This window comes from Watersipora subatra, chromosome 10 (assembly GCF_963576615.1).
Source record: "Watersipora subatra chromosome 10, tzWatSuba1.1, whole genome shotgun sequence".
Classification (NCBI taxonomy): domain Eukaryota; kingdom Metazoa; phylum Bryozoa; class Gymnolaemata; order Cheilostomatida; family Watersiporidae; genus Watersipora; species Watersipora subatra.
In genome coordinates this window covers 18,905,001-18,928,848 of record NC_088717.1, presented here as the reverse complement: position 1 = coordinate 18,928,848, position 23,848 = coordinate 18,905,001, and the positions used below count along the sequence as shown (strand labels likewise).

Here is a 23,848-nt window from a genome sequence, read left to right as displayed (position 1 = left end):
CTTTTCACAAAAAATTATCAAAGCTACATGAGTTTAAAAGTTAATTAAATTCAGCTGTCTACACAATGACTCTAGATCATGCTATCGACACAGCTGTAACGCCAGCCGAAATGGAAAGATTAAAAAGCTTCGACAGGTAAGTACAATAATTCAAAGGCATTCAGTAATCTATTCAAGTTCATCGTATAATTATTGTTCTGTTTTAACTACATATGGCCAAAAGACTCACGTGTTTAAGTTAGTACCATATTGCGTGATTATCCAATCTAATATGTTTGTTAACTCCTAACAGACTGGTTTGAAAGGTAGGCAGAGTGTTACAGAGGCAAGAATTTTTATAGATCTAGAACTTTTAGAACTAAGACGCAAACATGCAAGAATGTCTCTCATGCTAAAGATTTTGTCTGACGACTGCCATGAATCTCTTATCGAAAGTTTTAACCAAATACAAAATGTTCTTCACAGTCATGAAACAAGACTGGTTACGGGGGGTGCTCCTTCAGCTGTATGTGCAAACACCGGGTTTTATATGAATAGTTTTTTACCTAGAACATCGCGCAACTTGCGCGGCTTACCATAATTTTTTGTTTTATTGACTATTTTTAAATAAAGTTCTCAACGGCCTTCTTTTGCCCGATTTCGGGATTTACGGGTTCTTAAAACACCTAGACCTAGACCTATAATATTGATATTGACGTATATTTTAATCTATTAGCTTTTCGACAAGTTGAAGCACTATGTGTGAATATGCTTAATATTAGTTCTCATAACTGCTAATTTTCTGAATTAACAGTTTCTCTCGATTTTTTTGACTCCAAGCTAACTGTTAAGACTTGAACATTTCCTCACTACCATGTAGCAGCTATTAAGACGTTAGCAGTACGCGTATAAGTGTAAGTAGATGTTTATGTAAGCAAGCTATAAGTTTCACGTTAACGTAAGGAGGGAGTGGTTAATTTAGTATATAGTCAATGTTGAATCAAGTTAATTATGGCATAGTATGAGGATCAGACAGTTTTGAAATTGTTATAAAGTGTTTTGTAGGAAAGTAGTGGTTGACAGTATGCTTATACTATATTTTTGTACAGAATACTCAGTTTGAAATGATCTACATAAAAATGATTTTTTTTGTGTCATACTTTCATATGTCGTAATTCTTGCAATGTAACTTATTGTAATTCGCTGGAAATTTTTGATTAGCACTTTGATTTGCTATTTCAGACTCAGTTTTTTAAATTTTACCTTCACTTGTTTTCCTTTATGCCGATAGTCAGACAGTCTACTAGCATATATTATCCTAATCTTTGTCAAGCTGCTCATTGCCAAACTGAATGAGGTTTGTTAGTCAGCGGTGTGAAGTGTATGTGAGGTTCTAATGGGTCAAGCATTCAATTTCTTCGGGATACAAAATATGTAGTCCTTTGGAAGATAACTATAATTGCTAAATCAGCATTTCAACAAGGGTGACTGTCTTTTTTATGATCTTACTAGCAGCGACAGTCATTTTCAACTGATTGCTATTGTTCTTGTTCTGTAATTATGCTACAGATCAGCTGTACATTTAATCTAGGCTGAGTCACATCCACTGATGTGTGATGTGCATTTGCCATCACCGCATCGTCATGTTACCCTTTGTCTCCATATATTCAACATAAAGAGAAAATTATGTCGCGTTGTTAGAAAAGTGCCAATACCATCACATGTGTCTGTCTCGAGTATTCAAAGCTAACATCGCTCTGAATTATTGAATGTTACCTTTTAATAGGGCATTGCATACATTTATCTATTGGGGAGCTAAATATATCATACGAAAATATGTGGGTTAGTGCTCCTGTAATACTAGTCATTGTACGACTAAATATAGACTAATCCTGCGCGTATATTACAATATATTGTACGCTACTACTTGCATTGACTGACAAGAGCTGTAATTGCTTTGCGCGGATGCTATTGTATATGCTAGTATCCCATTGAGCTGATTGGTCGAGCTAAAGGGGTGCGTACGTGACCAGAGTATTCTCTAATAGCTGTGGAATTTATTTCCCTTTTCGCCTCCGTACTGCACATTGTCTGCCAACAAGCCCACGTTTATTGATTAGCGATATGTACTGGTAATATTTGCATATGGCCGTTAGCTAATCTCCACACTCAGAGGCCTGGATATGCCTGTAAGTACTGCTGCTCAGAGTACAAGGCAATCTAATACTATGTTTGGGCTATACAGAGGCGTGACCTGTTTCTGATTTCAGCTCACTCTATGGCCAGCTTGACCTCTACAATAGTCCAGAAGGTGAAGCAAAGAGACAGCTCTTACTAAAGGTTTGTTCATGAAACATAGACAAACTCAAAACCTAGACAGACTCATAAGTTTCATGCATAAATGTATTGTGTGGCAATAAAACCAGAGATAGCGTCTCAATAAGAGATCAATTTTTTATCTAAAATAGGGTGTCCTTCAGAAGCAGTGTTGGAAAGCATTGCACAATAGTATTGCGCATTGTGCAATAATAATTTGCATTACATTAAACATGTTTAGTATATGAATTGAATGAATTGGCAGCCATCAATATTATTAAGGGATGAAAAGAAGAAAATAGTACTTTAGCTTTGTTAGATTCATCTTATATACCATGGAAAAATAACATGGAATGTTGTCACACACCTATGATGCTTGCAGGTGATTTCTTCAGTGTTTTATCATGAATATGCCATGTGATGTATACCATCGGGTTAGTTATTTGTTGGCCACTCAATTTGGTAGATTTATATTTCCGTTATAATATTAGAAAATGCTTAGCGTGATGTTTTAAAATATTCATTTTATTAAAATGGCAATATTTCATGAGCTTGTCAATGGATTCTTGCTGTATGACCATTTTTAGTAGGGTCCATGCCATATTATTTTAAGCGTTGATGAACACCCAAGTAGTGCTGCTGTAGCTGTCATGCTGAAACTGTATCAGCACCAGTAAAACGTGTTGCAAAATTATAAGCTTTTGCATTTGTGTGTCCATTTTATTTCTAGCGTTATAGTTTGTAAAACATCGTAAATATGCAAAATGTTTATTTGTAGTAATGTGACTACTCGTTAGTAACCCATCAGGTCGACGATTCTCGTCGAACTTTTTTCTGTATGACAAATTTTTTACCAAAATTTATCTTTAAAATTGCATATTTTCTTTTGTGTATTCGCTAAAATTTTTATCAGTCTTTGTTGGTGATATGATGCCAGCCAATGGTTGTCTTTTGTGGCCAGTCACCTTAAGCTGATCAATCGGATTCATGTCACGGACAGTGGCTCAATAACAGTGCTGCAAGTGCTTTCACCCTTCAGAAAAGATACTGGTGTATGTTCTCTGCTCTAGCAAACTAACTATGAAAGATTTTTCTAGAAAGATTTTTCAGCGAGTTGATTTACTGCTGAAGCTGTCTAAAATTATGCTTACATTACCATAACAATCATAGTTATACCCTTTTTACAAGCTGCAAAAGAATCCTTGATGTGCCTTTTTTAATGAGCTTCGATACATCAGTAACATGTCCTTCTAGTAGTTCTACATCGCTATGGTGATCATGCGCAGTCATCCAGCTGACCATTAGTAAGAGCGAGAGGTGTCTTCCAGGTACAGGTGTAATTGATAAATGCTCTATCCACTCATCCGTAAGAAAATGAGATTTGTTCAGTGTTACAGCTGTTTGATAATCCCATTGATGATCCCTTTGTGTCAAACAGCTTGGTAGCTTTAAGCTGTCATCTTTATTCAAGTCCAGCAGTTATCTCCGTGTCTCGACTTTAGGCTATATATGATTTTCTCAGCGTGCATGGAAATACATTTTTCAAGGACATCTTCAAAGCATAAAACAACATTGATTGGCAGCTTTCCTCAGTATTCTTTTTTTTGCATGAAAACTAAAGGCACACATCATGTAGCTATAAGGCATACATCATGTGGCTATAAGGCATACATCATGTAGCTATAAGCTCATGTGCAATTGCAGGGTGCACAGTGTTTGGAGAATGAATTGATAAGATGCAATAAACTAAACACTACGGTATCTCCGAACCTTATATGCTCTCTTGGCCATCTCCAACTTCTGTTAGAGGACTTTCCTAAAGGTACGTTTACGCGGTACCTGGCACCTTTTCAGAAATAGTATTTATGTTTGAGAGATTGGTGACCAGACGTGCACGGTGTCGCTGTACTCTACCCTCTTCTACTGCATAGTTGGCATATTTAAGGTCTGTGAAGCGGGTCAATGGGCTGAAACGACCTGACATTATACGCTAGAATATGAGGGAACACAGAGTAGATGTGTTAGGGTATGCCATGTGATTTACTAGTCATAGCCTGATGATGTAGATTTGCAGGTCAAGAGGGATCCCGTGTCACTGTTGAATGCAAAGGCTCTGCCTGATCAGAGTGTGTGGTTGGCTAACAAAAGACTAGGATTAATAGCTTTGTTAACTCTTTTCTATTGTTATAAGAGACCCTGCTGTTGACAAAAAATCTACTCCACCTCATCGCCATTCGCCACGCCTGTTCGGTTATTAGGCACCCTCCTACCAACACTTCCAGATAGTTGGTTGTTGGTTTCCTCGGAATGCTCAACTAGTTGAATTCCTTGATTGATAAGACATAGTTGATCGGGCTATATTTAGCCTTTTTATCTTTCTGCAGCCCTCTCTGCCTATCAGAAGTACTATAACTCAGATCCAAACTATTGGCAAAATACTGCATTTCTCTATGGCTTTGGAATCGTCTACTGCCACTACTCTCAAGATGCCTGGTAAGTATACCATACGGGCCAATGTATGACAACCAGCTTGTCTGTTTTAACGCTTTACTGTTGTGATTGGCTATTTGAGCACCATTTTATTTCATGTGTTGTTGCAGCTTCCTGTTCCCATATGCAATATGACAGCTATAAGTGTAATATTTAATCAGGATTGGAGTCTTATTTTTTGTCAAAAAAGTCCTATAGGTGATCTGTTCATTGCTTTAGCTTCGGTATAATCCTGATTTGAAACGAGGAGTTGGGTAATATTTCAGAAGTCATCTTTTTTGGCTTAGATTCAATATAAATATCCTGGCAAGGTGGATCCCCTGCTTAGACACGGGATTTCACCTTTTCCAGTTTCTCGATCAGTTAAACAGGAACTACTGATTGAGTGCAGGCCAATACATGATTCATGCCACGCAGTAGGAGTGTTTCCCCACACCATGCGCAATACAGGCGATTATGTCTGATTCTATCGTAAGCATTTTTAATGCTTGACAGGTGCCAACAATATCACTTATTCAATTGGCCATTGGTTAAACGAGGATAGAGGTTGTCAAAATAAAAACAAGAAATGATTTTACAACAGGACCTAAATGGCGGCTTTGATAGGATTTTAATCATTTAGTTGGCATTTATATGGAAGTATGTTGTCAGGGAGGGCGTGTACGTGACCTAGCAGTTCAGATGCTCCATCAGTAATGGTTATTAGCTATCAACTCATAAGGTTTCAATTTCATCGTTGTGGCTTTTTATCTACTAAAACATCTTAACTTATCAAAACAAACTTCACAAATCTGCAGTGTCGGTGATCTAGGCCTACGTTGTTTTGTTTACCTTTTGATTTGACTTGCTGCTTCAGAGTTAACTGAGATGGAGGAGACAACTAATATCCTGGGTGTGCTGAAGCGGCCTGCGGTTTAAAGCTTTGAAAGTTTCAATCGACTAGTTTAAAGATTTTATGGTGATTCGTTGGCTATAGTCAATCACGATTGTTCATTGGTCAACTAGTGTGTGCCTGAGGCGCACATTGGCTGGCTGGTCTCAAGTATACATACATTTTTTTTATTGCAGGGCTGTTCAAGCATTTCAAATGCTGCTCTACCGCGAGGCTAACTTTAGCAGGGCGAGCGATGTGCATTTAAGGCTTGGTATCATAAAAAAGAAGAACAAAGACTATGAAGCCGCCACAAAGGTGAGATTAAGGAGCAAAGGCTATGTGCAGCAATAATAGGCTGTTGACTGAATGTTCAAACTGTTTCATATATATATATATATATATATATATATATATATACATACATACATATACCGGTGGTTCGGTCAGGCACTCTGCCACTATGTTTCCATTGCGCTCATGATGCAGGTTTGGAGTTGTGTGCTTGTGGAGTTACCATGCGATAAGCTTTTCAATGGAATTCGCGTGCTGCATAGGCTAGTAACACGGGCGCTTTGTTTAAAAAGGTAAAAATTCTACATCTGAGGTCATAACAGGGTCACATCAGGTTACATCGCTAACAGCACACTTCTGTTTTACTTGGTAGCACACTATTGGAATAAGAATGACTGGAGTGCGGAAAATGTTCAAAATGGAATAGCTTGAGTGGCATTTTTTCGCGCATCATTCGCTAGTGCCGTTTCCTTCTTTCACTAGGATTAAACTTTTAATAACAATTTGCGAGTAATTAAACTCGCAGGTTTTCGCCGTTTCCATCCTGCAAATAATGCAAGCATGCAGATTAACCCTGACATCACATAGTGTAAGTGCAGTGATAAACTCTTACTGTTTTATGGAAACATATTGTGTAAGTTAGGTGTGCAGGGATAAACTCTCACTGTATGATGGAAACATACTGTGTAAGGTAGGTGTACAGTGATGTATTCAGCTCAGTAACTATCCTTGTGACTCCTATATTTGATTCAAAATGGACGATGAAAATTTAGCCTACATTCAAGACACTTGGTTAAAAACAAGTATGGTTTTGATTAACTGGATCCCCAGATCGTACAGTTCAAAGACGGCAGAACTATTGGTGTCTAAACTAAATGAGACTAAATGCAACAGGACACAATTCCTAACTTCTATTCCATAGGTAGTAATGAATATCTGTATGGCCCATTCAACAAATAAGGGTATTGTAAACTCTCTAAAAAATTCTTTATTCTGACTATTGGCACCTTTTTTGATTTTAGGCTTCGTGCATTTGCCATTCTGTCAATCATTAAGTTGCTTAGCTGAGAAGGAAGTCCTACAACACATGTTATGTGTGTTAATATGTCTGCTTCCGTGGCCATTGCGTCGAGTCACCGATGTGCATCAAGGCGCATCACATTTTGACTTTTTTCCTTGTCTACTTCATGCTAGTGTCAGTAGTTGCAAAAGTTTAAACCCTTTTTTAATTTACAGATTTTGATAGATTGTCATTTATTTGTGTTATTCGCTTGCAAAGCATTAGTTTTACCTAAACTAATGCTTGGCAAGCATTGTTGATAATTGGTCGATTTTGGCAAACATGCCAATTTGTCGCCGAGTTGGTGTTTGGCGAGACTAGTTTGGCTATATAGAAATCAAGTAAATCATTTTTATTATTATAAATATCTGAAGAATCCCAGGCTATTCTTGCTATTTCAAAATGTCTAATATTTTTGCCTGTTAAGTACTTGCAATTTCAAGATCTTAAAATATACTCTGGGGCATCGCGCGGTATTTTATAATAGCATTTCTGGTGTATTTTGGTGCTGCTGTTTTTCCAGAGCAGGTGGACTTGATATAGTCCTATGCTTGAATGTGCCAAGTTACACGTAAAAGTTTTTTCACTTACACATTCCAGAGTTTGACAATGATTCGTTTAATTTCTCCTAGTTCTTTTTATGAAAGATTATTTTCTCAGTTATTAGAACCCGTCCAAGACTTGCAGGCTCTATTGTTAATCTTCTTATTTGTTCATCTTGCAGCATTTCAAGCAAGTTTTAAACGACAGCAACAGCAGCGCATTTCTTAAAGCTGAAGGTAAGTCCTTCATTTAGCCACAACTCTCTGATCTGCTCACCTTTCTTCCTGAAGCGCTGCTATGCTACGATTCCCTCGACTCTATTCTTCCTGAAGTGCTGATATGCCGACTGCGCCATTCTCTCTACGCTTGTCTGATCTGATCGTACTCGCGGATGCTTGGGAATAGGATATCTTACAATCTCGTATTCTATTTTTATCAATGAACGTACTTACCATGGCTTAAGGGATTGCACACGAACATTCTTTCTCATTTCCTTCTCATTTGACGCTATTGAGGATTGGTGGATCATGCGTCACCCGGACTGTCACATTATGTGGTTGACTGACTATACAATAGGCTATGTGAGTGTATTAGTCTTCCTCTGTCTCAACTCTGATTAGTCGACCATGAGCAGTGGATGTTGGCTGTCACCTCTCATGTGTATAGAAAATATCAGTAACCTTCTTTACTATAATGAGATCCGTGCCTGTCTGTCCGAAGCCACACTTAGAAGTTGGGAAAAATGTTTTCAACTGGTTTTGAACTCATGACATGCAGCTTTGTAGACGGACACTCTAACATCTGCACTAATAAACCACTCCATGACACTTAGGAATAATTGTGAACATAGTTATTCTCTGTGCTTTATTCTCTATGCTTTAATGTAGCTTCTTTTAGGCTGGTTCACACTATTTCACCGTATGTCGGTGTTTTTCTTTGACGTTCATCGTCGAATGGGTGAACCAGGGGTCGATAGCATCGACGATGCAACGCGGATGTGTCAAGATATGCCGATATTTCGCTGAGCGTCGACGACAGGCTCTATAATGTGAACCATTTCAACAATAGTTATTTGCGGTCGGGGATAGCCTCATTATTTCCGCAAAAACAAAGATTTCTTCGCGAAAAATTAAAAAGTAAGATGAGAATACTACGCCATGGAGTATTTGCTGATGCAAACGCGGATGGGTTTGTGATAGTGTGAACATTATTTTCATCGACAATCGCCAAAGTATCATGGCATCAACGCTGAGATACAGCGATATAGTGCTGACCAGCCTTCAGGAATAATTGTTCATATATTTGCTATCTGCACTTTATCGGCATGCTGACAATCTCTCACAGCACACTAGACTGTCAGGGTATATGGTTACAATAACAATTGCAGTTCGGTTTCATGGCGCACACATGTATGAGTTGGAGGGAGACTTGAAAAAGGCCAGATCTCTGTATGAGCAGCTATTGCAAGGAGCGAATATTCCAAACCAAGTGCGAGCCAATGCCTACAAGCAACTCGGTAAGTGTGGTGAATTATTTATTGCCTTTCTTTTGGAATTTCCTCATTTGTGATGGCGGAAGCAGGCGCTTACTAGTCTTATCATTTTAACTAGTCACTAGCATGATCATTGTGTCTGAATCTAGCCAATCAAAGGCTGGCAAATAAACTTGTGGGTTTCGTGCAGTTCCTAATCGCTCAAACAGCAAGTTGATTAGTTGAGATGGAAGGAAGTCCTACAACACATGTTATGCATGTTGAAATGTTCCTTACCCTGGCCATTGTGTTGAGTGACCGATGTGTGTCAAGGGGCATCATGCAGTTTGATTGTTTATATGGCCTGTTTACTAATAATACCTAAGGAAGTTGTGTATTTAGCCTCTTGTCAGTGATTCATTTCTAATTTTATGAGTCGCACTACGACTTATCCAAATGAATTATGAGCACTACGAATTATCCAAATGGTGGGCTTATCATTTCCTGCAACTTTTATAAAAATGCAAAAATTGGGCTCGGTGCTAACAGTATTATCCAATTAACTGCTAGCGCTGTAAACGTGTTCTGTGCCAGATCTTGTGACAAACACATCAGTATCTGATATAGGCGGAAGCAACTGTCAAGTCTGTGTGAAATTTCTCTCAGACTTTCTGTTGGGAGGAAGCTCCTCGCTCAGAGTGTAGTCAACTGTTAGGATTTATACACACATCATTGCTGTGTCTATTAGTTGTACAAAGATACATTGTAAGAAGATTTTCTCCATGGCTAGACATTATTGCTATTCTTATTGGTTATTACTATTATTAATTGTTAGTTGTACTGGACAGGTTGGCTTATTGCACGGCGTTATTGTCCATGATTTATAGATGTTTACAGTATAAAGCTGGTCATGCCAGGTATATCTAGCCTATAGTCAAGCTTCTCAGTATGTCGACAGATTTTCGAAATATGAAAAAGTTGTCACTATATACCGTACTTCTCGGACTATTAGCCGCTACTTTTTCTGATGATTTGAGCCATGCGGCTTATATAAGGGTGCGGCTATTTTGTGGCTTTTTCTTTCATCACTAGGGCGCATTAACCGGAATCTCCGGTTAGTGCGCCTCTAGCGGTGAAAGAAAATACGAAACGATGCCTAACGGTACTGTTCCGTTAGGCACTAGGTTAAAAAGCGTCGATTAATACGAAACTGTGCCGATAGGCACTGTTCGGTTTTGAACAGGAAAGTTGCTGCCGTGTTAAAAAGCACCGTCCTGAGTTCTGCGGCTTATACAAAGGTGCGGCCTATGTATTGTTTTATTGTCGTTTTTTGGAAAATAAAGCAGATGCGGCTTATATAGGGGTGCGATTTATAGTCCGAAAAGTATGGTAGTTTGATATTCAGATAGTCTGATATGCAGCTAGGGCTACTGACACCAGTTGTAGACCAAGTATGCGACCTGGCTTTCTAATAAAATTGTATCATTGTTTTCTATATTTAGCCTTGGCCCCTACATTTAGCCCTGTCTGTTTTTCTAGTCTTGTATTTGACATCTACCCTGGCTTCTAAGATCCAGGCTTATCTGCTATCTATCCTTATCTCTTATACAGTGATACATCAGTTCTCAAACATGATTCATTCTAGATTTTTGTTCGGCAACCAAATCGTTTGAATACAGGAACAATTTCCCGATTAAGAAAAATGATATCGAATAATGCATTCCTAGACATGATATAATGTATATATATTTTTTTTTCTTCGAAAAAACAGTGAATTAATGCAATATTTAAAACATAACACCCACTACTAACAGTAAATTATAAAAACGAAAATTAGGGAGGCATGCCATTTTCTAACATTTATTATCTCCTAGCTATTTATTATCTCCTTAATCAATTCATTCATGGTCTTCCTTTTCGCTTCTCATCTGACGATGAGATCCAGAGGCTAACCATTACACCTAGAAACATTTTGATATGTTCACTCAGAAGAAACAAAAATCTTACACCTTTACTATTATTATTACTTTATCAGTTATCTCAAATAATAACCAAAAATTTTAAATAACAAATGATTTATTTATTAAATATGTGTAATATATATTTAATGACTGATTTTTATTAATAATGGATCCCAGGTAAGTCAGCCCTAGCTGACTTACCTGGCACCAATGATTAATAAAGATCAGGCACGAAAAGGTGAAAGACAATTTCTGCACGAAGTGTAAGTCTATTCTCATTCACAAGCTGCTTTAAGCTCATGCTGCCGAGTCTGTGCATGTTTAGTCATTCAAGTTGTGAATAAATGCGCAGATTTTTCGATCAAGTTTGGAATTGCTCAAGTACTGATGCTCTACTTTATCTATATTTGTCTCACATCGATAGCCTTTATTGCTATGTATAATTTCTCACTAATAACCGGAATTCCCATTTTCTATGTCGTATAAGGGAATTTTATTGTCAGACTCTATGAACCTGCTTGTATGAATGCTCACCATGTCAGCATATGTTCTCCGGAAGTCTTCTTTACGTTTGTCATGCATGTACTTATGATATGAGCTATATATTGCAGGATGGATGTACCACATGGACGAGTCAATGGGGGACCTGCCCCACCGACAGACTGCTGCCATAGAGCATCTCAAAAAAAGTCTCGAAGCTGACAACAGCAATGGTGAGAGTTGGTACTACCTCGGTCGATGTTACTCAACATTGGGGAAAGTGCATGATGCATTTGTCTCCTACCGACAGAGCATTGACAAGTCAGAGGCGAGCGCAGACACCTGGTGTTCGATTGGGTAAGAGCCAGCAGTTTCATTACACAGACACATTTTGCTATCGCCTGGGGAGGCGTGCATGGTCGGTAGATTGAGAGACTGAATACATTACTTACTATTGTTACTCGGCCAACTTAGGGTTCAGTCAGCGCTAACCATTGAACGTGACATACTAGAGGCTGGTTCACGCTGTATCACCGTATGTGGATGTTAACTCCACAATGTTGTCGTGATCGTCTGTGATAACAATGTTCGCCCTATCATAAACCCATCCGCATTTACATCAATGAATATTCTGCAGCAGAGCATTCTTGTTATCAGTGCGGTTGCGTAAACGATGAAATACGAGTCCCGCAGCGATGGTCGTAAAAGAAAATATAGATAAAGCAATCATCGGCAGCCAATCACTATCGCCGAAGTGCTGCCGATTGCACAGGTTGTTGTGGATGCACGGCTAACTATTCGGAAGGTTTGACAGCTGCAAACATTCCCGACATATCCGCGTTGCCTTGATGATGCCATCGGTCTACGGCGCACATGGTCGATGAATAACCGCCGACAGTACTAGTGATGTAATGGGAACCAATCTTTCAAGGAAAGATTTTTGGAGTATTCCTGAGGTGAGCCTTCATTTGTCTCCGCTGGGACTTTTTAGCTTATAAGGCAGTATTGTCAATGACCACATTCAAGGATTTCCAGTAACCTAAAGGAATAATAAACAATGGCGTTTTGACAGAAAACAAGCTATGGCATATCGACCCGCAACCTTACCATGTGCAATCAGAATAGCGCTAAGTCCATCATAAGGCTTGCTTAAGACATGTTGGTGGATCTATACCTTGTAGGATTTTCCTAAATAGTTGCCCAGCCTGGGATCTGCATGTCGGGCATCTCCCAAGTATGCCCCATTCAAAAAGGCAATTGTTTAACAATATATACTGTTGCTGTGCATGCCCATAGCCTGTACTATCATTCTTACTGAGGCATTTTAGGAGTGGCTGATGGAGGCTCGGTTTATAAAACCATCAATTCTCCCATCAGATTTATGGTAGTCACATGCACCTAATGACAGCTTTATAAGTCAGGCACGACCAGTTCGTGTCTTTGGAATCCATCACAAATAAGCAGCCAGTGGAAATAGGTAGTTCTGTTATAGTAGAGGAAATGGCTATGCTGGAGGTACAGTGATTATTGAGGCCCTGGTAACCAATATATTACATCTGATCTTACTTCTCTAGGTTCCTCTAGTGCATTATGCCTAATGGTTCATGTGATCTGCTTACATTTTGCTAATGAGTTAGGTTATCACGTACTCTACTAGCCAGCTAATTATACCATGCGCTAGCTTACTAAACTTTCATTAGAATTGTATTGGCCATAAATGCAAAAAGCTAATTTTCCTCATTTTCAATTTTTTTGGGGCAATAGTTGTTCTTAGCAGACAAAAGTGGTGACAGTTCGGTAGGGTGTCTGTTATGAAATGCTAGGAGTGCTGCTAGTAGGTATGGTTAGTTCATTAGCGTCTAGCTGGTGTCAGCTCATTGGTCAATTCTGTTTTGGTTGAGGGGCTTGGTAAAAAACCTTGCATATTACTCCAGCAACACTCGCATTACATCATGCATTGCGCTTGGTCATTTTTTTGTAATTGATTTGTGCAATTTCTGTAGTTTTTTGTTACTCATTATGTCATGCGGAAATACCGAGCAAGTCGGATCATAGGCAAAAACTTTCCACACACTCCCAGCTTCTCTGTGTGCTTTTCAATTCACTAATTTCTTTTTAATGTATTATAAATGCAATCGTTCCTCATCGTTTCAGCTGATCTTTGTTCCTTGTTTTATCTTCTGCCTTCTTTCTTTGCCAGGATTCTTTACCAGCAACAGAGCCAGCCTATGGACGCTCTGCAGGCCTACATCTGCGCTGTCCAGCTCGACAAGGCCCACACGGCTGCATGGACCAATCTCGGTCTTCTTTATGAGGCGAACTCTCAGCTCAAGGATGCTTTGCATTGTTTTCAGAATGCCGTTAACACCAACCCAAGTAGGTTTTAGGATGACAGTAAAGAATACTTGGTGGTGACTTCTACGTAAAACTCAGATATTTTGTGTCGCTGATGTAGCAGGGTGTCTCGAAGCAGTCACACATTAATCTTTACTATAATATAAGCCGTGTCTGTTTGTCTGTCCAAGGCCTTGCTAAGAGTGTTAAAAAAGGAATACACAGAACGGGAATTGAACCCAGATATTCCACTTTCCAGCAAGGCACACTACTATCTGCACCACTCGACCACCTTGCTGCATCATGGAATAATTGTGCATATACTTATTCCATATGATAATCTCTCACTGCGCACTTGACTGCTAGTGGTCTAGCTCTGAATAGTTTGTGTTATTGTTGCATTGCTTTGTTTCTCATAATAAAAAGAGCTTTTAGCTTTGAAACTCTTTGGGAAAAAGTCGCCATATTCATTAGGATAATCCGTCTGTTTGCAGAAGAGGTAAACCCAAATGTTAAGTCGCGGATTTCCCTCCTTCAGAACAGTTTTAATAAGCTGACTCCGCAGCAGCTGGAGGAAGTGACTGCCGCCCAGCATCAACTGCCGTGCATAGATAAGGCCTTTCATCTGCCTATACCTGCCGAGCTGACTAGTCGCCAACAAGGTGGGTTCCCTGTCTCTAAATTCTCCCTGAGGTTCAACGTAGTGTGAGGGAAAGTTTAATACTACCCAGGATATAGATATTCAACATAAGCCATGTAGCACTAGTTGCATTCTTCTTGTCTCAGCTACTGGTCTGTTTTTACCTAAGTCTGTTGAAGATAGATGTGATATATATTATATATATGTATTCTTTGTAATAGAATTTAATGTTCCACTTGTGGTGTTGAAGCCTGGTCACAATTTAATGTGGCTGTTACGCATTATTATCTTGACAAGTTCACTTCCTTTCCTTAGGCGGAGTGGTGGGTGGTGCACCCCCACAAGGTTACAACGCTTGTCCTGACGGCCTCTCATCCACTTCAAGTCAAATGATCAATGGCCAGTCGCCTAGGAAACGCAAAGCCCTCGCTAAGAAAAAAGTAAGTTCTTAGTTGTTTTGTGGTTGCCCGTATTTAAAGAGACTTCATTACATAGTCATTAGGAGATCTTTCATTATGATATTTATAGTATGATTCGCTAACATATAGAGACAGGATTAGAGTCCTTACTGGCCGGAATGTTCATTGTCCATACTTTTGTTGTTTCCAGTTTTAGATTAAGTTATCACCTTGTGGGTCGTGAATAACGTCAATAACGTCCAGTTATTGATATTAATGGTTGTAGGATTGACTTGACAGAAACAGATGGTTTGAGTTGAGTCTCGGCAGTTCTTTATATTTTAGTATCCGTCAACAGGTAGTCTTCGGAGTTGCGACGCTGTGTTAAGATTTGCCAAAATTGTCAAAATTATACTTAAGGAGCTGAATGAGACTAGAATAATACATTACATATATTAATATATGAACTATATTAATATATGTAATATATTAATATAGTACATATATTAATATATGTACTATATTAATATATGTAATATATTACACAGATATGCTGGCCATGACGTGTTTTATACACGTACGGTATCAGGTGTCAGTCTGATATCTGCTGTAGTTGAAGCACCATAAAAAGATATATGGTACATGCAAATGCTTAATGCAAAGAGAAATGCCCAAAAAGCAAACACTAAGAATAGGTAAAAATAGGTAACATCGGCCGCTATGTACTCCACAGCACCGTAACATTCGTTCATATTCAAAGGCTGAAAATAGAAAAAACTAAAATTAATGTACTTTTTAAAAGTTTACACTTATTAATAAAAAGCCAACATAAAGTAGAGAAAGCGCCAATGTGAAGAAGTAGTGTGTAAATAGTCTGTACGTATGTACGTACGCAATGGAGGCTTGAAGGGGAGGTTGTTTAATAACAGAATCGAGTGACAACGAGCTTGTCAGAGCTGTTTTCAACTTTTCGTTAAGGCCTAGCTGTATAGTGTTTCTCACATAGGCTTAGGATAAGATTTCTATGGCTCTATGAAAAATGTGCGGATCTAGTGAATTAGCGTTTCCTTTTGGTCCGATTGTACTTTTTGGTCCGATCGTACCTTTTGGTCCGATCATATCTCTGCCCAGCAGTATTCTCTCACGTCTTTACTTTATTCTCATTCTTTGTGAAATGTAATAGCCATGTTATTTTTTGTAAAAGTTCTTGCATGTGTCTGTGGGGTTGACATTGTTTGTCTATTGTCAGTCATAAAAGAGGTTGTGGCACATCTATTGTGATAACCATACTTACTATATTATTGTGTGAGATTGTAATCTCTATAACATTGGTTTGGCTTGACAGCGGGTGCTGTGCCTCTTTTCTACTGACGTGATACGATGGCATTTATGTAGATGGTATTTCTAATTCATCTCATCGAGGCACTCGAGCGTTATCTACGGATGTACTTACGGCTTTGTTAAGTGCGCAATGGATTTTCTGTTTTTCCTTAGTCTTAATCTTGCACATGCAGATTTATAAGTCGAGTGTATAATGGCAAGAATTGGCTGTCAACGCGTGTTCGAGTTTAGAGCAGTCTCCTGGCAGCCCAGTGTGCTGATAGTCAGATGTGTCGATAAAGCACAGAGAATAAATATGTGCATAGTAATTCTAACTTTGGTAAAGGTGAATGATGGCACAGGTGGTAGTGTGCCGGATAGCTAAGCTGAATGTTACCAGTTTAAATCCTGTAAGGAGCAATGTTTTTTCCAACTACTAACAGCCATTTCGAACAAACATGGCTCTGATTATAGAAAAGGTTAATGAAATGAGTATTTTACAGGCAGACGCCAAACAAGACATGCCAGGATATATGAATGCAGGACGAGGGACTCCATATATGCATCCGACACAAGGAAACATGGATCCACAAGCTATGTTGCATAGACATCCTTATTATGGCCAACAACCTTACGCGATGTCTAAGGTTAGTACACTGACTACATACGTAATGGTTGTGACTTTCAAATACCTGAACTCCATACATCGTTGTTATTTTACAATGACTGATGAGACGACTCCCGTTGGGACAACTTCCACTGAGACAACTATGCTTAAAAATATAACCTATAATGACCAGCTTTAGCGAGCTAATCACATAGCTTTTAGTTGACCGGAGATTATATAATCTTATGTAGAGCGATTTTACATTAATATTCCTCACCATGGCTACTGCACAGGTAGGTAGAGGTACATGTACATTTTCTTTGTAAGTGTCTGACGTGTTACTGTAGCGTGTAGCACCTGTATATTCATTAGTCATTATTCATTAGCTATGATTGATGAGTAATATTATGTATTGTTAGGCTGATAACTGTATGGACACACAAGAATCAAACATGGAGAGGATGATGCAGCCAAAAGGTAGGGAGCGATTTATCTTCATATGATAGTGTTTTTAGCTCTCTGGTTAGCCAAAGTGGTGTCCTATTGTGTCATTGGGGTAGTAACAGTTTTTTATGTCTATTTTAGATGACCCCGCGGTTGTGCTCCCGCCCTCAGAAACTCTCTCCATCAAACAAGAAGTAATTACTGCGGCGTATCCTGTCCCACCCTCTCCATCTGTTGCTAGACAATCAATGAAATCTCGACTAAATTTAGCCATGTCAGCTCAGGAGATATTGGATTCAACAAAAGGCTGTGAGTAGCTGAGTTTTATCAAATAGCTTACGATTAATTACACAGTGGAGGGGGGACTGTAGCCTTAGTACTTGTGTAAAATAATGTATGATATCATATTTGTATAGAACTATTCGCAGCTGCTCATACTGCTCATACAGCTGCTTAGTAGATTTGTAAATCTACTAAAACTCGTTTTATGAAATTCCTCACTTGTAAACAAACTGAAGGATTGCATTACAAACATGTAGCGGTAGTATATTCTTTGTGGGGCCAGTTGAACAGTTTTATGGTCTGCACTCATACATATATAAACTTTGTCATCTTCAGTTTGCTCATTCCGATGTGTCAGCTACTTGTGCTTGTAGGCCAGTCGAGGGAGATGGTTAAGGGCTCACCAAATATACTATCAGACATGTGTCGGCCACCACTGCCTGCTCCACCTCCTGAACCAGCTCTTGGACCTGAGCACCTAACTCCTGCTACACCCACTATAACAATCGAATGCAAAAAGGATGCCATGTCAAGTGACCTCAAAAGGTCAGTTTACAGGAACTTTAATTTCGTAATTTCATATCAATGATCTTCTAGCTGTTCTCCTGCTCTAGTTTGTCGATGTAGAACTTGTGTGCTGGCCATTTACGTAAATGGTAACATTTAAGCTTTGCATATTTACAGGGTGGCTATGGCACAACCAATAGTTCTTGTAAAAAGTTTGACCAATGTTCTAAGGCTAAACCTTGGCCTGTTTTCTACAAAAACTCTGGTGGAGACGGCACCTGACCACCCCTGTGAAGTAAGAACGCAGCGAAAATACAATGTCGAGGAGACGCTAGACGCTCATGGTAAATACATCTAAACAGTTTTTACGTTCAATTGCTAATTGTTTTTTCTGCCTGCGTTTTAGGTTTAAGTTGTCTCTCTTGCAATGTTGGGTGCATTTGTCGTTAGTGAAAAATGGTTTTCATGCATGTTTGTATGTATACGATTGGCTTTAAAGGTTATTAACAAGCTGTTAACAGTGCTTCATGAGAGCCATGGAGTGAGCTAAATATGTTACATTAGTGAAACTTTGTGGCATCTATCTTTAGATATCTTTGTGAAGCATCTTGGTGCCAAAGATACTGTACTTGATATGTTTTGCCAAATTTGTCTTTCATCTCCTAGGTAACCAAACATGGAAACAGGAAAGCACCCGTACATCTACGACGATAGCGAAGTATGCTCAGTACCAAGCATCGTCCTTTCAAGAATCTCTTGCTGAGGAGACGGGGAGATCGACAACTAAGGCGGCCACTCAGCAGCCGAAGGGCAGCAGTTCACAAGGGCAGCAGCAGTCAAAACCAACTGGCAGAGACTCTGATTCTGACTCAAGTTCATCAAGTAAGCTCATCAAGGCCATGAGAATGCCATAGAATCGTGTTGCGATGTGTTTTATGGATGCTTTTGTCCAGTTCGTGGTTTTATCGTATTTACCAGTACATCTCATCTTTGATTGTTTAGGCTCAAGTACAAAGCGGAAGTTGCCTCCCATGATACGGTTTGGCACAAATGTTGACCTCTCGGACAGAGACAAGTGGAAAACACAACTGGTGGAGTTGCAGAAACTACCACATTGGCTGAGAGTTCACTGGTCTGGCAATGCCCTTAGTCACCTCGGTCATACAGTTCTTGGCATGAACAGGTGGGTAGTACATTGTGACTGTGACCTTCGCTCTTGCATTAAGCTTGGATCCCATATCGATTGCGAGACTCCGGCGGTAACATGCGCAGCAAAACGCTTGCGACGCTAGGCTCAGCGGCATCTGTTCACATAAAAGCCACATCGTTAATAATATCGTAAACATAATTGCGTAATCAAATAAAATGTTCGCTCGCCATGCCGTTCCTATAATAGTGACCTTTACCCGTACAGTGCATTTCGGGAAGGTTTTGCCTGCGGTCTTGCGAAATTTGAGCAGCGCGAAACTATTGCGATGCCGCTGGCAACTACCGGCGGTCCTCGGCGGTACCCTGCGCGTAGGTTCCCATTTCACCGCTAATAGCCTGCGGTGCTGTCGCCGGTGCTTTGCGACGTATATGGGAACCAGGCTTTAGAGTGATGTGCAATTAGAGTTGCTTCCTCCTTTACGCTATAAATAAAGATTGTTGGATCATTACATTCGCTTTGAGCTTATCAATTATAAACCCTGAAGTATGCAAAATGATGACTTTCTGTTTGCAAAAAACAAATTAACTTGGTAAATAGGCATGCAGGTTAAGTTGAGTTATACTTTGGCGTGTTTGGTATGACATCGTTAAGCTTTTAGTACAACAGCAGTTTTGGTGTGCGTTATATAACTTAAGCTGCCGGTGTTAAAAGGTTATAGTAAGGTACCGATTATTATAGTTGCTTTGCGCTCTCCTATTCTGAATTTGGTTAAACATACTGTGCCCTTTTTCTTTTCATTGCTTTTTGCACAATTTTTGGTTGACTATTCTTGAGCAATTTAACACAGAGTTTCTTTGAATCAATAATAGCATATTTTAGTTTAACAATAAAATGTAGATTTGCTACCAAAAGCAAAAAAGACTGCTATGATCTGTTCTCACATTTTAATTGCACACAAACATGTAGGAGGCCACAGCTGACTTTTTGTTGCCATCCTTAGAGAAATTACAGACAGTTTTGGGTATTGTAGATATTGTCTTTTAATCTGTGAATTCTTCTGTAATTAGCCTTATTACTTGTTGCAGCGTGCAGCTGTACATGAAAATACCTGGATGTCGAACTCCCGCTCACCAAGAAAACCTCAACCTCTGCTCTATAAACTTTAACATTGGACCAGGTGACTGTGAGTGGTTTGCCGTGCCAGATGATTATTGGGGGGCGTTGCATCAGCTCTGCGTCAAGTAAGTGGACCTGGGGCTTACAAAATGAAAGTTCCAAAAGTTATTCCTAGCTATATCGAGGACTTGTGTTTTATGTAGCTGAGTAGAACTTGTTGCTACGCTAGCATGCTGTTTGTTCAGGAACAATGTGGACTACCTCAGTGGAGCTTGGTGGCCGCTTCCTGAAGACCTCATTAAAGCAAAGATACCTCTATATCGGTTCACACAGAAACCAGGAGACTTGGTGTTCATCGCACCAGGCACTGTGCACTGGGTGCAGGCTACAGTAAGTCGGCATTCTTTGGGCATTATTGGTTTAAGTGTTTTATGGTACCCTCATAGTCTTGTGTGTCATGTGAGTGATCGGCAGGTGTGCATATACAGCCCAGGGAATAGGTATGTGCACAACCGTACCGGAATCCATAAAAGTGGATGATCAGCGTAAGTGTGCTAGGCTAGTAAGCGAATTGTCATAAGTTTGAATCCCCCACCTTACAATTTTTTTCAAACCTCAATTTCTGACTTTGGACAGACATGACTCGTGTTATAGTAAATATTAGCCCTTTTGGATGGAATGGTGTAATTAGGAGTTGGGGTCTGCTGCAGGGTTGGTATAATTAGGAGTTGTGGTCTGTTGTAGGGTTGGTATAATTAGGAGTTGTGGTCTGTTGCAGGGTTGGTGTAACAATATCGCATGGAACACAGCGCCGATGGACACAAATGTACTTAAGCTTGCTCTGGAACGCTACGAGTTTAACAAATTGCAGAACTACAAGTCGATAGTTCCTATGATCCACCTTTCCTGGAAGCTGGCGAGTAATGTCAAGATGACGAACCCTGATCTGCTCTCTTTAGTCAAGTGAGTCCATTTTGCCCATTTGTCGTCTTTTAAGTTTTACAGCTTAATTTCCAGTATTCACATATTTTAAAGAGTATCTATATTTTACTAGTGTACATAGTGTGACAGTACATAGTGTGACAGTACATAGTGTGACAGTACATAGTGTGACAGTACATAGTGTGACAGTAGTTCTTTAATTCTTTGATAGGTTTGCTTGTATGAAGTCTCTGGAACACACGGGGCAGGTGGAAGAGTTTCTTGCAGGCAAGAACAAACACATAGTCTGGCATGGAAGACAGGATGGAGAGCCCCCACATTACTGCTTCAGCTGTGAGGTAGCAAAATTTGATTTTGCGAGCACACACGTGTAAAAGAGCTTTTATTAACTTGAACATGTAATATTCAAGTTAATCTGATGGTTCGCTGCATGTGGTAAGAGCTGTTAAAAACATGGCAAAGATTTGTAATGGTTTTTGAATAGTGAAATAGCGATTGGTAAAAAACGCCAAAGCGATGAGGATATTTTTCAACAAGTCTGACGCGTTTACTTGCAGTTGGAGGTCTTCAACATCCTCTTCGTCAGAGAAGTTGAGAAGAAACATGTTGTTTATTGCCTGGATTGCGCGTTGAAGATTTCTTCAGGTGAGTTTGCTTCATATATAGCTTTTAGAGTTTTATTACATAGTCTTGTTTGTCTTTAAATTATTGCTGGTTACAGTGGCATTTTTGAGATAACACATTTTAGCTGTAATCGGAGTAATCTTCTCATTATCAGAGCTTTCGCTCAGAGCAAGCAACTCCTTTATATCATTATTATGCAATTATACATCAACCTACAAAGAAGCCAAACGATGTTACGAAAATCTATTTAGTCAAATTTTGCTTGACATTCGTTGTAGCTCTGGATGGTTTTGTTGTGTTACGAGAAAATTTGACAGACCAGCTCGCTCAAAAATATGATTCGATTGAGCTGCATCTACAGAGCAATGCTACTGAAGTGGTCAACTCTATTCTATCCTTTAACACACGAGAGAGCAACTCTCAATCACGGGATCAGACAAGCGCTCAAACTTGAGTAATTTCAGCTCAGGTATGGCATGCAAGTTTATTGATTATATACATGTATTCTTTGTATGATCTTGGAAGCCTGTGATACTAAATGAACAGCTTAAAAATTATTGAACTAAAATAAACTTGGACTACATGCATATTGAAGTATGGACTTGAAGTATTTTTGTGTAGCTTTTCATTTTTTAATAATTATAATGTACTGGGCAAACTTTTTTGGACTTGGAACCTTTTTGTATTGTGGTTTGATTGTCGTATCTAGCGATATTCTTTCTAACTGCCTGTTCTATGGGGTTATTCTGTGGGAGTAATTCTGTGGCATTGTTACAGCGAGTAGCCATCTACGATCTCAGCAATGACAGTATTAGTGCTCCTACCAATTGTACATAGAATACCCGGGAGCCTGCACAGCGATACCTGCTTTGCTGCTTCTACAAAAGTACTTACCCCGTGATAGGTCAAAGCTACTTACCCCGAACCAGATCTACAACCACATCTACACTCACCTATGGGAAAATCACTGATCATGAAGTTAACCGTAGAGTTAACATTAGAGTCAGCCATGAAGTTAACTATAAATTTAAGAATAGAATGAACCATAGAGTAAATCCAAGTTAACGTAGTCAATTCTTTTATCATGCTTACAAATTTCACAACCCTATTTTTCTGAAGTATTTTTGGTTGATGGAATGTCAGCCACGCAAGTACCGCCTCTTGCCTTCATTTTATCATTTTTCTTTGATGAATTTAGTTGTACAAGCTTATTTAGTCTTATCTAGGGAACTATAGTTTTTGATAGTCTCATTCAACATGTTTTTTGAAGATGCATACAAAATGAACGCAAACTGAAACGCCGTCCCTCTGCTCATTTTTAACAACTGTATCGCTTTGAAAATGAGAGAACCTCGGGCTATTTACTCAATATTTGTCACTTTTGTGACAGTTTCTGGCGTTGGACTTTCAGTGTGCCTCGAATTAACTTAAATCTATTTATGCTAGCCGTAAGGATTGCTCTAAGGCTAGATTTTGTCAGCAGAAACATGTAGGACTATGCATTGTTTGTGCTGGGTGTGGAGCAAGTGAGAGCTCTAGTTTCCTTTATTTAATATAAGTAGTCTCACCTTTGTTGGATTTTATGGTCTTTAGTGTAGAATGCATTCGTGTCTAACCTTTGCTTTTTTGTATATACAATCAGTGTGTCTACGAGGCGAATGCTGTACCTAGAATAATAATTGCTGCATATACCTGCTAAATGCTATTACATTTGCTTTTTCCTCACCGATATTTATTTAGTTTGTCTAAAGTTATGGAATGGTATTTGCCATATATAATTTACGTATTGGTAAAATATATGAACACAACGAATTAACATTTGGCTTTTACTTCTTCATGCCGTCTGCAGAAATACTAATGGTCACCTGGTGCTGATTTCAAATGGAATGAAATCTCTTTTACACACAAGCGGGATTACTCTTATCTGACCTGGTGCTCTCCTTTATCTGATCACAAATCAATCAATGCCGTGTCTGGTATAACAATTGCTCGGCTGTTTACCCAGAATTCCTGTAACTG

The 23,848-nt window shown here is 39.2% G+C and overlaps 1 protein-coding gene across 1 annotated transcript; it reads left to right on the top strand.

Moving 5' to 3' along the window:
• Positions 1-3: 3 nt before the first annotated feature.
• On the top strand, positions 4-23,639 carry LOC137405690 (histone demethylase UTY-like). Its single transcript, XM_068092044.1, has 25 exons — positions 4-136; positions 2,250-2,319; positions 4,000-4,117; positions 4,680-4,788; positions 5,854-5,974; positions 7,735-7,789; positions 8,941-9,069; positions 11,597-11,822; positions 13,666-13,841; positions 14,294-14,461; positions 14,755-14,879; positions 16,661-16,804; positions 17,184-17,241; positions 17,350-17,517; positions 17,865-18,036; positions 18,175-18,341; positions 18,664-18,879; positions 19,000-19,180; positions 20,233-20,388; positions 20,509-20,653; positions 21,042-21,226; positions 21,417-21,543; positions 21,763-21,850; positions 22,108-22,298; positions 22,607-23,639. Exons 1-24 carry the CDS (start codon positions 66-68, stop codon positions 22,281-22,283), a joined length of 3,351 nt encoding a protein of 1,116 aa, XP_067948145.1. The 5' UTR covers positions 4-65; the 3' UTR covers positions 22,284-22,298; positions 22,607-23,639.
• The last annotated feature ends 209 nt before the right edge of the window (positions 23,640-23,848 follow it).

Excerpts from the sequence above, each read along its gene's own strand:
- LOC137405690 (XM_068092044.1), top strand. The coding sequence starts at position 66 with ATGACTCTAGATCATGCTATCGACACAGCTGTAACGCCAGCCGAAATG. Across the intron at positions 16,805-17,183 it reads AACCTTACGCGATGTCTAAG|GCTGATAACTGTATGGACAC; the intron begins GTTAGTACACTG and ends ATGTATTGTTAG. Across the intron at positions 20,389-20,508 it reads TTGCATCAGCTCTGCGTCAA|GAACAATGTGGACTACCTCA; the intron begins GTAAGTGGACCT and ends CTGTTTGTTCAG.